Source organism: Siniperca chuatsi, linkage group LG17 (genome assembly GCF_020085105.1).
Source record: "Siniperca chuatsi isolate FFG_IHB_CAS linkage group LG17, ASM2008510v1, whole genome shotgun sequence".
NCBI classification, from domain to species: domain Eukaryota; kingdom Metazoa; phylum Chordata; class Actinopteri; order Centrarchiformes; family Sinipercidae; genus Siniperca; species Siniperca chuatsi.
The window spans coordinates 13,480,118-13,494,240 of NC_058058.1; the positions used below are offsets into that span (position 1 = coordinate 13,480,118).

At 39.2% G+C, this 14,123-nt stretch overlaps 2 protein-coding genes across 4 annotated transcripts; one reads left to right on the plus strand and one right to left on the minus strand.

The window, feature by feature from the left end:
• The first annotated feature begins 40 nt into the window (after window positions 1–40).
• rida (reactive intermediate imine deaminase A homolog) lies at window positions 41–6,003 on the plus strand. Of its 3 annotated transcripts, XM_044171257.1 has the most exons (7): window positions 41–197; window positions 1,348–1,453; window positions 2,216–2,270; window positions 2,385–2,453; window positions 3,549–3,627; window positions 4,602–4,657; window positions 5,486–6,003. In XM_044171257.1, exons 1-6 carry the CDS (start codon window positions 133–135, stop codon window positions 4,612–4,614), a joined length of 387 nt encoding a protein of 128 aa, XP_044027192.1. In that variant the 5' UTR covers window positions 41–132; the 3' UTR covers window positions 4,615–4,657; window positions 5,486–6,003. The 3 variants fall into 3 exon arrangements, with proteins under 3 accessions (XP_044027192.1, XP_044027191.1, XP_044027193.1); XM_044171256.1 differs by lacking the exon at window positions 3,549–3,627 and having other exon boundaries at window positions 42–197; XM_044171258.1 differs by lacking the exons at window positions 41–197; window positions 3,549–3,627 and adding an exon at window positions 374–532.
• Window positions 6,004–6,100: 97 nt separating this feature from the next.
• si:dkey-284p5.3 (uncharacterized protein LOC557830 homolog) lies at window positions 6,101–13,856 on the minus strand. Its single transcript, XM_044171259.1, has 4 exons — window positions 13,441–13,856; window positions 10,121–10,327; window positions 6,828–6,881; window positions 6,101–6,736 (listed from the first exon to the last, which is right to left on the minus strand). The coding sequence occupies exons 1-4, from the start codon at window positions 13,529–13,531 to the stop codon at window positions 6,723–6,725; spliced, it is 366 nt and encodes a 121-aa protein (XP_044027194.1). The 5' UTR covers window positions 13,532–13,856; the 3' UTR covers window positions 6,101–6,722.
• Window positions 13,857–14,123: the final 267 nt, after the last annotated feature.

Below are 14,123 nucleotides of genomic sequence, written 5' to 3' on the forward strand. Positions count from 1 at the left end.
GTTTGCATGCTATTTCCTCCAAAAATGCAGCGTGCGTTTTTTGACAGACATTACGGTACACTTTACGGCAAATTGTTGCACAACAGTTTGCTTCACTCTGCGGTGCAGAAAGGTTGGGGGAAAATCAGGAACATGTCTGCACTCAACAGGAGGATCGTCAACACTACATCAGCCCCGGCTGCCATCGGTCCGTACAGGTAAGGAAACTTGGAAAAACAGAAATATGCACCATTTGCTATTTATAGCGACACGTGGGGTGCACAAGCCGGTGCGTAAAGTGTTTGAATGAATGGGGCACATTCATTCAAAGGACAGTCCAATATCTGATCAGGGGCGGGTCTTTGTGTCCAATGAACTCACCTGCTTGACTTGACCCCATAAAAAAGTGCCGAAGTTGATCATTTAGCAGAGAGCAGAAGAAGCAACCGCAGAGTAGAAATCTCCAACAGACAGACAGCAGACTTGCAATGGCAACTATTCGTCGACAAATCCCCTACACACCAAAAGCCCCTGTCAGACAGGGAATATACAGGTAAGGATTCAAGTCCTGTGTTCTGTATCTGGACTACAGATAGGCCTAAATCTTCAGAAATTACAAAAAGAAGACACAGTTTTGTTTTGCTGATGACTTGATTAAAATTCACATAAGTGATCAGAAATAATGAAATGACCTGACATAAATACAGTAGCCTTGTATGTTTTCTTGTTTAATTAAATCTGTGCAGTTTCACAAGTTGAGGGGTGTTCCTGCTCTGGCCAATTGGCTGTCAGTGTGTGGAGTTTCTTCAGACTGTGTGAATGGCCTCTGATTTATCTTATTTGGAAACATCCACCTTAATTCACTTCAACAAGGTTCTTCAGACATTGTTGAAGTTGGCTTTTTGTTGCCATTTTGGTGTCTGGTGGTACATTTTTCTTATCTTCCATTTCTTATAACATTTGACTCGATAATCTCCCACAACAACGTGTTGCACAGAACGGCTGTGGGGTTTTGGTGGTACATTATGAAATTCAGGGTTCAGGATCACAAGACTCACCTTTTTTTTTTTTGTAATGTCATATAGAGAGAAATCATTTTACATCTTCATTACTACATTCACTTCTACATGCTGAACGTTCATTCATAAGTGAGAAAAATAAGAGATCATGAATTGATTAATAATATATAAAGCAGATTATGAGCGAGACAGTTATTCCTTTACAATCAGTTTTTTGCAATTTGTTTTAGTTTTTCTCTCAGTTTTTGATCATGAAGTGTTTCTCTTACATGAAATTAAAGTAGTGTGTGTGTGTGTGTGTGTGTGTGTGTGTGTGTGTGTGTGTGTGTGTCCTCTGTCTCATCCACAGCCAGTCGGTGGTTGTGGACCGAACAATGTACATCTCGGGTCAGCTGGGGCTGGACGTGGCCTCTGGTCAGCTGGTAGATGGAGGGGTGCAGGCCCAGGCCAAGCAGGTGAGGCTCACAGGGACAAGTGATGATGTTTGCACACCAGATGACACGTTCTGTAACATTGCCGGTTATTTCTATTGGCTGAGAGGGCTGTTAGTCTAAAACAGACCCACTGTGCCTCAGCTTTACTCCATTGCAGTGATCAGTGTGGCATTTTTTCCCAACACTATTTCCACAACTAATTTACATTAATCAAGAAGCACCGTTTTGTGCCACAGATAAGTGAATCCCTCAGTGAACGTCTGTTGTAATATATAGGCACAGACTGTGGAGTAGTGCTACTTATTATAGCGCAATGCGTCTTTAATATTATTATATATAAACAATGTTCAAAATGTTCAGTAACCTTGCTTCTTGAAATGACAAAAACACAAGTTGCCTTTTTTTAGATTTCAAGTGTCAAGAACCATTTAATAGTCCTAGCATTATGGATTATGCTTGCAGCACAATATTCATTGTTTTCCCTTTTTTTTAATGCTTCTGATAAGTTACAACCTAAAGGTTGTTTACAACCAAGGAAAACAGGAAGTCACAGAGATCACCAAAGACAAAAAAACTACTCCAGTCCAAAAAACAGAACCTTAATCAGACAAAGCCAAAATCAATACGCTGACAGTGATGAATCAAAATAAGAGGATGCTTCCCAGGTGTCATCTGAATAGCTATCAATCTAAAAATCTGAACCACATATATAAAGAAAATACAGTTTGATAGGTGATATTAAAAATGGATTGACTGTGCATCACAATGTCTCTCATCCCTCAGGCTCTCATCAATATGGGGGAGATCCTTAAAGCTGCTGGCTGTGACTACACCAATGGTGAGATCTCAGTACTATCAGGCTGTTCAGTAACTCAGCTGCTGGTCATGTTTTATACGATTTGAATGTTCAAACATAACAAACTCTCTAACAGTGCAAACTCTTTGATTTCAGTGGTGAAGACGACCGTGCTGCTCGCCGATATAAATGACTTTAACAGCGTCAATGAGGTCTACAAAACATGTAGGACAATACTTTATTCATTTCCATGCTCAGGGCCTTGAATGTCACGATAAAAAGCTGATTATAATTTAAAATAATAGATGTGCAATTTATTGGGTCTTGTAATGGAACTGATATAGTTTACTGTATTCTCTCATATTTTTATTCTTCTAAATATATAAAAGCAGCCACACGGGGGCAGCATTTAACCAAGAGTGTCAGAGCTGCTGCCATATCAATGGCCAGGCCAGTCACCTACACAAACAGCCCCATTTCTTTACTTTTTATATAAGCGTTTTTCCTACACAAACATCTGAGTCACTTTTTGTCATGTGACTGAGTTCATTTTATCAAGCCTTTAAATCAGTGGCTAGTTTCCTTCTCATCACCTTCTGCCGTGTGTGGAGGGTTTTAATTTGGAATTGGGGTTATGATTAAGGAGGCTGCTCTTTAAGTGGAGGAAGTGGATTCAAGCCTGCATGTCAGGAAGTGTGTAGTCTGCTGAAGTGACCTTGAGAAAAGCACTGATTGTCTACCAACTCCAACAGTTACTGATCTGTCCTTGACAAAGTGGTTTATTTTGTGGAGGGAGAAAGCCAAAACACACATTTTTCTTTAAGGTCATCACTTGAGTTTTAGAGTAAATATAATCTAAACAATCTCATATGTCTTTATTGTTTACATGCTCTTGTATAGTATATGGAGCCTGGAGGGGCCACCAGAATAATTATAGATTTTACTGTGTTTAATTATAATAAAATATTACATTGATCAATTTAAAAAAGCTACTATAACTTGATTTATTAAATTTAAAGGATGTATTATAAAACTCAGTGTAAAATAAAAAAAAAACATCTTTAGATTTGGCAATTAATAATTGTATTTCCTTATTCTGTCTTTTAAATGAATTAATATTTTAATTTAAAAATAAAATTAAGTTTAAAAAAAAGTCTGCAATTATTCCAGTGGCACACTCCAGGATCCATACATGCGGTATTATGAGGGGATGCGGTGCCTCGTTTTTCACTGACATCCCTCAGAAAATGACTGCTGACAGGTGTAGCAGTCACCTGACAGACAGGTTCACTCAGCTCTTCCTCTGCTGTATGAATGCAGCCTCCTCTCACAGGCTGCTCGGCCTGGGCATTTCCTCCTGGATCACAGCAGACGGGTGTAATGGAAGCCGCAGTGCCCAGTGAGTTGGAAATGGACACTGCTGTGCAGGCACACAGATGTAACTCAACCCTTCCAGACTCGGGTGTAGGCCCGAACTTCCACCTCCCACCTGACGCTTATTAAACCATAAACCACTTTCACTGACCCTGATAAGAGGAAGGAGAGGACATGTGATCCAAAGTCATGTGAATTTTGACTTTCCAGCCTGCTGGTTAGACTCTCACTTTAAAGTCAATTTCAGCCAGCGGCCAAAGTTTTCTCCGTTGCTGATGAAAGTGATTACTTATATTTGCGTTTAGAGATTTGTCTCTATTATAAAACAGTTTTTGTCTAGTGTAAAATACCCCCCCCCAAAAATCCTTTATTTTCCAATGCACCACCAGACGCTTTACACATTACCCTTAAAACTGCATAATTTGGTTACCCCTTTATACTTTACCTGCCCCCTCCCCCGCATTTAGCATTTATAAACAGCATATAAACAGTTAATAAATAAACACTATAATGTAGTTGTAAGCAGATATAAGTGTTTAGTAATTAATTCATCAACAACTGTAACTCCTCCTGTGGGCACCTATGAGTGGTACATAATATAAGTGCTTGTTTATGAACAGGTTCATAGATGTTATGATTGTTGACAAATACTGTACGTTAATAAACACTAAAAAGTTCTTATATCTGTGTACAGCTACATTATAGCATGTTAAACATTTATTAAATGTGAGGGGGCTTAACTTTTGGGTTGCCAGGTTGTGAAAAGTCTGTTTAGCTTGTGTTTATCCTCCTCCAGCATAATGTTAACCATCAATAAAGCCTTTAGTTAAACTTTATAAACTCTTTTTTTTTTTTTTTAAGTATGCATCATTAGTAGGTGGTACCCAGAAATCTGTTATAGATAGTCAGACAGTAGATTAACCTGGTGGTTTTCCAATATGCTTTTGTTATAATATAATAATATGATATATAAATATAACATAAATGTTTTCCCTCCAGTTTTCAGCAGTAACTTCCCTGCCAGAGCTGCCTACCAAGTCGCTGCTCTCCCCAGAGTAAGTACAAGCAAAAGCTTTACACCAATACAGTATAGAGTATATAACAGAATACTGCAGTACCCTGTGGTACATATAGTACATGCACATCGATCCACACGGGGTGGTGGAGATTTATGGTAGCCAGGTGCATGCTCATTCACCCATGTGCAGCTGTTTTCACTACGAGTGGGGTGTAAAATGGTACTATTGAATATTGTTGTTATGCTGTAAGGAAACAGAAATGCTGAAAGCAATGCTGTCCAGTTAGTAATAAAGTACACTAGTAAACTACACATACCTGGATGTGTTCATATTGAGGGATGGCAATGTCGCTCTGTTGGTCCGTCCACCACTTTGGTCAAACTGAAATATATCAACAACTATTAGATAGACTGAACCTTGAAATTTTGTACAGACAGTAGTGGTATTATTGTACGCATGGATGCATTCCCATATACAGGACACAACCTCTCTAATTATTGAAGTGAATAACAAAATGTGGCAACAGGATGTAACAATGATAAATCATCATTACACATAGACAGGATTTTCAGTGTTTAAAAATCATAAAGCAACTAATAAAAAGATTTTGTCCGCAACACAGACAGCAAATCTGGGGTTTATTAATTATTTGGGTTTATTATTGTGTTGTGGGACTTGTGCTTCACAGAGAGGAACTTTTTCCCCCTCAGATACACCGCGGCCTCTCTCACTCTCGGGCTAACTTCTAATGGCTGCAAAGACTCCCAGTCTCGTTGGACGATATAGTATTGTAGTATTTTTGTTACCCACATGGCTTCCTTTCCTGTGTCCTCAATGTCTCTGTCTCCTTCTCTGTCTTTTCAGGGTGGCCTGGTGGAAATTGAGGCGATTGCTGTTCTTGGTCCTCTCTCAGACTCCTGACTAGCCGTCCACGTCACAAACAAGTTGTAGTTTAACCATCAAGTGACCTTTATAGATGTACAGTGGAAGCCTTATTACATTTCCAGATGACACATGAAAGACCAAACTAGGATCTTGTTGACTTTCTTTTTCCATATAGTCAGGTTTTAGCAAAAATTAGCTTCTCCTCTGGCCACTGTAGCTGGTTGAACTAGTTTCAGTAGATTAAAACCTTTAACAACAGAGCAGCACCTAATTCACCAGAATGTGTGGCAAATGGTAATTTCACACCTGACATACTTTACAAAACGTAATGATGAAGTGGGATTGTATCTATACAACCAGTCTAACATTCCCTGGTCACAGTGGCCAGATTCAGGGTCAAATCAACTTCCTCTTGGTGCTGTTTCCGGTTTGGTATCTCATCTTCTGTTTTGTTCAAAAGTGCAGCTCTCACTAATAAAAAAAAAAAAATAGTAAAACCTCTGATCCTAGAATAGTTATTCACCCTAAAATGTTGCATCCAACATATGTATTCATCCTGTATTAAGATAGCAAAGAAAGTGCATGCGTTAGATGTCATTTTTAAGGTGGCCTTTTTAATTTTTTGACAGTTCATAGCTTATTACAGATTTCAGGTCATCTTCCCAGAGAGAAATCATGACACATCAGAAACAAACAAACAAAAAAGGTCTCACGTGTACTTTTATCTCATTCATGCTCTTAATGTTTAAAATCAGCTAAAGTATCAGCTCTTCATATTCATTATAAACATGGTCGTAAAATCAAAGCCAGCTACCCAAAAAGAATATCATTTCATAAATCAAATATATTTTGGCTTTGGTTTTCTTAGAATTCTAATTTAGTAGAAAAGTACATAATGGACTCTTAGGTTCAAGTTAAAGACATGATTTTTCAGAAAATCTGCTATTATAAATTTCTATACTATTCTATAATAAATAGAAATTTCAAGTTCAAGTTTCAAGCGGAAATTGCAGCCGTACACCATCATGAGGAGAAGAAGGCACGGTGATGACTGAGGAACCCTGACTGAAAGTGGTCATCACAGGGTCTGCATCTTGGCAACAAGGCGATGTCTTTCACACACAAACACACACACCTGCACATACTTTCACTCATGCATACAAACAATGTAGGACACTTCCAACAAACTCATCTGTGTGGTCATTCGTGTTGCACCTCACTCACTGGGAGCTGAAAACAAAAAGAGGGGAACATGTTAGGGTGGATTAGACATTTTTATATGGATTATGTGACATTGTGTTGACGTTGCAATGCCACTCACCTGGTGCCTCCTCTGTTTTGGGCTCTGGATCAGTCGCTGTGGCCTCTGCTTTTTCTGTTTAGAAAGAAAAACAGAAGGATTTGTACATGTGTGAGCAACAAACATAATCACCTTTAAAGGCACCCTGTCACCCAAAATGACATGTAAGACATTCAACAGCAGCATCTTTTTTTCAGAAACCGTGTCCTTGTTACTCTTGATAATCCACAGAACATGCTGAGCAGTTTTCATTGGGACTATTTCTTTAGTGGAAAGTACTTCCAATGAATACTGCTCACAGCAAAGTCTGTGGATTATCCCGATTAAGAGACATTGTTTCTGCAAAGACATTTTACTGTTGAGTTTGTAAATGTTATGCTGTGAGCAGCACAAATGAAAATGTATTCACCTCCATTGTAATGGGGTTGCAGCAGAAATCTTGGAACAATATCTCAAAACCTGGACAAATTAAACCAGAAACTACCTACATGGCTAGATACAGCTAGAGGTAAGTGAGTAATAATGTTTATTTGTAATTTGGGTGAACCGACCCTGTAAGACCAGTGCTGCAGATTTGGCACTGAAAATCCAAATGATACTTATTGAGCCTATAATACCTTTTAATCCAAAGGTGTGAAATCACATCACTGACAAGGAGAAACACACATTTACATTCAGTCACATTTCTCATGACTTTTCTATCAAAGACTTGTGATTGCAGATGATTTCCACCAAACCAATCTTAACCCTGACCACCTAACAGATCCAGAAGTGGGTGAGCTGCCATGTCCGCTCTGCTAATGTGACACTCGATCCTCTCTCTCTCCATTGGCTGTGAAACGGAGGCAGGGAGGCTCGTGGCTTTGTGGCCAGTGGAAGCCCTATATGAGTTGGCATGCTCTAGTTTCTCTGTGGACTCAGATTGCACCTTAATGAGACCACGGTGACAACAAAGTGTTGCAACACACACTACATACTGGGCTGTCCAAACAGAGCTGTGGTCAAGCTTGAACAGAGGGCAAGTCAAGTTGGACACCAAAGAGGGTCAAGATCAAGTTAAGACAAAGGTCAAGGAGAGTACTGACTATGTTTTGACAAAATTAGGTGAATATTCTACAAATCTGTATTTTTAATTTCTATTTAGTAGACGTAATCAGTGTCAAACTGTCAAATAAACAGCTTGTTGTGCTTTTCTGTCTTTAAATTCTCTCATATTATCTCATATGTACTGCTTACTTTAAGCAGGAGTTAAAAATGACTTTGCTGCGGTAGATCGTAACCAGCTAGTCTCCGAAACAACAGCCCGACACTCAAACTGTTGGATGAAACTAAATATAGGGGTTTATTTGCATGAAGCACCTAAAATAAAATGCAGAAGAGTTTTGAACTTGGCAGTATTAACATAGCTTTAGGTTTATGTATGTAGGCACTAAAGAAGGGATGGCACCTGTAATGCTTCTCATTAAGCGTGAGAATTAAATGATTCAGGCAGGAGAATCACTATGTCTCAGTATCACAGCTTCCAGTCTCATTGAATGTATGGGTAAACCAGAACAATAGAAAAACATAATCTTTGGAGGCAATATGCAGTAATCTAAGGATGCCAAGTACTGTATTTCTCCCATTGCATAAGTGCACAGTGTATTGGCTTTGCTACTGTGTCCGCCTTTCTTTAATGGCCTTTTGGTAGACACTTTGCATTAGACAAAGAAGAAAATGAAGAGCTGACCTCATGAACCCGTTGGCTGCTTGTCATTTATATCATGAAGCAATAAGTGAAGTGATAGCAGTAAATGTAAAGCTGCACTGTCATGCAGCTCACTGTGGAGAACTTCTACGTACAGACAATCATTTAGAGTCAAGCGTGCAGACAGATTATCACTGTGCAGACCCGCAGTCGCTCTCAAGTGCTCTCTTGGAATTTAGAGACAGGATCGTTATGTTGCACTCACTAATTTGTAATTTAGCATATCCCCCTGTTACCAGAGCACTGGGAGAGGTAACAGGTTCAGTATTTTCTCCAGAGACAACAAAGTTAAACTTACAAGTATCCTGGCTACATTATGTGTTTAATGTGGGAGGAAATGTTCATGCTGTCTCCTAACAACAGAGCTGTCTTGGCTAAACAAATTGTATCATGTAATGGCCTCCAACCATTTTGTGCACTATCAAACAAATTAAAAAAGCTTAGCAACAAAGACTTTAAAAAGTCTTACACAAATCAGGAGCTGATCCTGGGCCAACTAAAAAAAAATTAATCACGGCTGCTGGCAATCTAAAATGTAGTTTGTTACTTCAGCAAAACTATAACGTCAAGGTAGATTTTTGTTCTGTAGCCCTTAACAATAGTTACAACCTCAACAGACAATTGTTACAGATCAACAGACTGTTCAGGCATGAGTATACACATGTACACTGCCAGGTGGAAGAACATGTTCTAAATCCATTTTTAAACAGTTTCTTCAAGACTGCAGCTCAATGAAAAGACTCTTCTGTGAGTCCAAACCTGGATAAAATGAAAATAATATTAATATAAGTCATAAAACAATGGAAATAATTCATTAATTAATGGTAACTAAATAATCAGATGAGTGACTTATAAACACATCCCTGTGGCCACCCCAGTGTGTTCATTAAAGGCCAAAGTCATGTCTGTGTGTTGTTGGATACCGCCTGGTTACCGCCATTTCAGTTGGACTGTGGAGGGTCTAGGGAAAGACGGAAGGGACATTATGTACCTGGGCGCTGTGGCTGCCTGTGTTCAATGGGTCACTATGCAGGAGGCGGAGCAGTGCTCAAGTTTCTGCTGGTCAATGGAAACAATTGTACTTTTTGTCCCTAATAAGTTCCCCTTCCTTCAATGGGACACATAAATATTGTGACTATTGTTTTCTACCTATTGTAATGTAACAGAAAAATCCCCTAATCTCAGTACTTTAATCCTTGAACATAGAAAGCGGTTGAAGATATATGTCTTTGGATGTTCTGAAGGTTAAAATGCCTCTAAAATGTTTCAGAAGAATTAAAGGAAAACTGAATCAACTTTGGATTCAGTTTTCCTTTAATTCTTCTGAAACATTTTAGAGGCATTTTAACCTTCAGAATGTATGTATGTTTGTCTGCAGCTTACATTCTACCAAAATATTGGAGAGTCCTAAGAATGTAAGTAGAATCAGCCGTCTCGGGTTCTAAACTCTAGTTTGTGAATTAATTTCTATTAATGGACAAACATTTTACAAAGTCCCAAACTTGCTCTTAAAGAAATGAAACAATTGTCATTGACCTGTCACAGTGCTGTGCTGACTCCAACCTACCTTGCTCAAGAGCTGCTGTCTCTGCGGGCGGACTGGCTGCAGCAGGCTGAGGCTCCTCCCCTGCAGGTGGAGCTGCAGCGGTGCTGTCTGCAGATGTTGCAGCTGCAGCTGGTTCATCTGCAGGCTTAGCATCGCCGCCCTCAGCAGGTGTCTGGTCCAGAATAGATTCACTGTCCTCAGCTACTTTACCGTTCTCATTGGCTGCCCCTGTCAGGAACACAAGTATTAACACAGCACGTGATCCAAACATCCAAAAAGACAACTTAAAGATAATATAAAACTAATATATAAAATGTAAAACTAGTTCAAATTTACTGTAGACCTACTAAGATTTCAGTAAAATCTACAGAATTCATGAATCACTCACTCATGTCTTTTTCTTGACAATTTGATTGATGAGTTTCACTAAAGACTGTTAAATCAAGTATACCTGTTTTAATATGTCACAGTATATCTGAATAAAACTGCATGAGTTATGTACCATATTGTTGCTGTTCATAGTGTTAAGATCGAGAAGGCAAAATCTTTGAAAGTAATAAAGGTGAGAAACATTATCACATTTATATAAGACAATTTATCATGTGAAGCACAGGACTTTTATAACACAGTGGCACACAGTATGACACCAGGATCATGATAGTATTTGTTTTCACTGGGGTTACCTGTGGTAAATATGTGCCTCTTATGATATCGTTTTGTCGGCTTTGGGTATAAACTTTCCTCACATGTATCTTACATTATGTTAAAGTCTCCCACTTCACGGGGTGCCCCCTGTGGCTTAATCCAAAAGCCAGAGAGTTAACAAGTAACAAATATCATTATGGGTGCCATACACTACTGAAAACAATTTGCTGTACACTATTCAGGCACCTTTTAAAACTCTGCAGACTTCATTTGAGACAGTATGACTGGAGCAGCCGGTGAGGACGTACAGTATCTGTGGCAAAAAATGGAATTATCTTCCATAAGTTTGGAGGGGAATAGACAAAAAATTGAAAATCATACAGGTGTTTTTATCTTGTAATTAAAGGCATCATGTTTCATACTTTGAGAATGGAGCTTATATGTTAAAATAATGCAGGCAAAATGACTCCAAACATCTGAGGATTAAACTCCAGTCTCTGACTGCCTGGACCATGCAATCTCCCAGTTTCACCCAAACAAAAAAGAGCAACAAGAGTGTGTGCACTTCTCTAGAAACAGAATTATACTTCAACTGTTCCTTCTTGAAATAACTGGGGGGAATCAAACATATGCCCCTGATGCACGCCACAGATCATTGGGTAGGAAGTAAAAAAAAATAGCAGCGAGACCTCCACTTACATATCATTGGAAGCACAAAGGGTTAATGATTATGTGGAGTGTTGTTAATAAACATTAACAGCCTCATACACAGTTCTCAGCTCTATGAACAGGTTGCCATATGTTTAGTGATTTTGTGTATCACTTCCTTGTAGACCTTTTTTTCTGAAGGATTTGCATCGCAGGTATTTGCATGGATCAGAGAAGTCTTAATCATTGACCTTCTATGTTTGTATAAATGAGATGTCTTTCCCAGAATGGGAACATTTTTGCATGATAAAAAGATTGCATTCTTGTCATTCATGTTTCTTGGTAAACACTGTTCTTAAACCTGCCAATAGTTTCTACAATAGTACGGGATGGGATACAATACAAAAAGTATCTAGATAAGATTCAACTCTTCAATCTTATCTTATATAGATACGTTTTGTGTTGTATCCCATCCCATTTGTCAGATGAAGGATGCTGACTTAAGAGTGACACTCTTGTAGTTTTAAACCAACAAGTTATAAGAAGTGATTGAACCTCGGGTTTATAAATGTCATCCTTCTCTCTTGGGAGTAACAAGTTGCATCGGGCAAGGGGGAGGGGCCACATGCAAAACTAAGAAAACATCCTGACAAATTTCCATCAGACGATTACAACAGGAACACCTCGCTGGTCAATGTCATTCAGCTGGTAAACCTGGAGAGTGACTCTCAATCGTGAGATACTTTATTGGGAGTCGTAGGGGGAAACTCTCTTTTTGCTTTGGAGGTGAGCTTAGGTGACATGAGCTTAAACACACTTCAGCAGGGTCAGTGGCAGTTTCTCAGCTGCATGTGTCCCCATGCTTTCATTGCACTAATGGGCCTGTAATATCCCTTTAAGGAATGCAAAGAGCGAGAGACACTTGCTCAGAGGTGGTCCCACTTAGTGAATCTTTTACCAGCTTTTCACCTACTTATTCTTTGAGTTCTGTCAAATAATGCTTAAGCTGACAAAACTGCAAACAAAGTCACATTTATTTTTATCGTACAAATACAGATTTGGTGAAAATAAACATCTGACAGCCTCTGAAGATAAATTACATTTGTCCTGCACATATTTACAAGTTCCTGCTCTTCCTTAACACTGCTAAATGCAAACACAGGATCCGGTGTTGGTGTTTTACCTTGAAACTTCTGCTAGTTTGCACCACAGCCGGGCCATCTCTGACCCACTACAACAAAGAAGTGTCCACAGTGGCTTCTCCATTTCCTATTGAAACCGTAGACTGTCACCATATCTCCTTTCAAGCCACTGTCTCTTTCAGGGAGGACAGAGCCAGAAACCACTGTTAAATAATCCCAATAAACTTTCCCATCCTGTCACTGTGGCGCTCTGGCTCACTAAAACTAAAGACATCAGATACTGTAGCCACAGAAATACAAAGATGATCATTTGCATGTAGACTGGGTCCTCCTTATCAGAGCAGTGTTCACTACAGTATAATTAAACGGATGATGCAACTATTGGCAGGGAACTGTTATGATGTTACAAGGCTAATTATACTATTAAAAGTACTTTGATTAATACATTTGAATTCAATTATCATTTATAGACATTATCTGAGTGGTATTATTATAGCAAATTGATATTAACAGATATGTTACAGCCATTAACATCTCTGTGAAGTGAAGCCAGGGATGCTTGGTCAGTTTTTTACTGCTTGAAAGCTTAGAGATAGATAATTTCACACTATGCAAAAAACATATTACTGTTATTTGATATGTAAATTATGAAACTACAGTAAGCTATGTCAAAATTATTTTTGGATAGGAAATCGTTGCTTTCAATGCACTGTTGACAACATAGCATTATCTTGACAGCATTATTTTCAGTTAATAGTACAATTAATATTCTGTGTTTGGCCACGTAAAATAAGCTTGCAGTGAATGCTACTTAGCTGCATATACAACATATGTTATTTGTATTTTCCACATATCTCATAAACACATTTATTACACTACATATAAGTGTAAAGCTTTGTGCATCACCTGTTGTGCTGGCTCCGTTGCTCTCCTCGGGCTTAGCACTGGGTCGAGTCGTATCTACCGCTGAAGTTTGGGAACTGGTGGAGCATCCCATCCTGCCCTGTGCACATAGAGGACTGGATGGTTAACTTCAGAGTTAAAAAGGTGAGGAGAGGCTGTAGCTGCACTGATGACGTCGTGCATAGATATCGTCTCGTAAATGGAGAGGACTCAAAAGTATGGACAGCGAATCCCCTGGAGGAGAAACAAAAAGACAGGCCAGTCGTCAAATTCCTTTAGTCCCGTGCGTAATTGCGCATCATGGTTCTTCCTCCAAAAACGCGTTCATCTATTTCTGTTGTTGATACAAGCCTCTAAACAGTCGGGCACCCAGGTGAAATGTGGGCTTTTGTTGTGTACTGTAACATAGGCTGTTTCCTGGAGGCTGGCGCAGGGGCAAAAATACATTATTCAGTCAGTTTACAGCGGCCACCTCTTGGGGCGGGGAAAGTGAACCAGGCTCACTGCCAATGTGCCCTTGAGCAAACATCTAAATTCTGGGTCAATCTGCTGGAGCAGCGTAATGTCCAGTGAAAGTGTGACAAAATGTGTAACAAACTACCCATCTGTTCAGTGGAAGAAGTATTGAGATCTAAAATGCCCCAATACCACACTATGGAAATACTCTATTAGAAGTAAAAGTCCTG

Excerpts from the sequence above, each read along its gene's own strand:
- rida (XM_044171256.1), top strand. The coding sequence starts at position 133 with ATGTCTGCACTCAACAGGAGGATCGTCAACACTACATCAGCCCCGGCT. Across the intron at positions 198-1,347 it reads GCTGCCATCGGTCCGTACAG|CCAGTCGGTGGTTGTGGACC; the intron begins GTAAGGAAACTT and ends TCTCATCCACAG. Across the intron at positions 1,454-2,215 it reads TGCAGGCCCAGGCCAAGCAG|GCTCTCATCAATATGGGGGA; the intron begins GTGAGGCTCACA and ends CTCATCCCTCAG.
- si:dkey-284p5.3 (XM_044171259.1), bottom strand. The coding sequence starts at position 13,531 with ATGGGATGCTCCACCAGTTCCCAAACTTCAGCGGTAGATACGACTCGA. Across the intron at positions 10,328-13,440 it reads CAACGGAGCCAGCACAACAG|GGGCAGCCAATGAGAACGGT; the intron begins GTGATGCACAAA and ends TGTTCCTGACAG. Across the intron at positions 6,882-10,120 it reads GACAGCAGCTCTTGAGCAAG|AAAAAGCAGAGGCCACAGCG; the intron begins GTAGGTTGGAGT and ends CTTTCTAAACAG.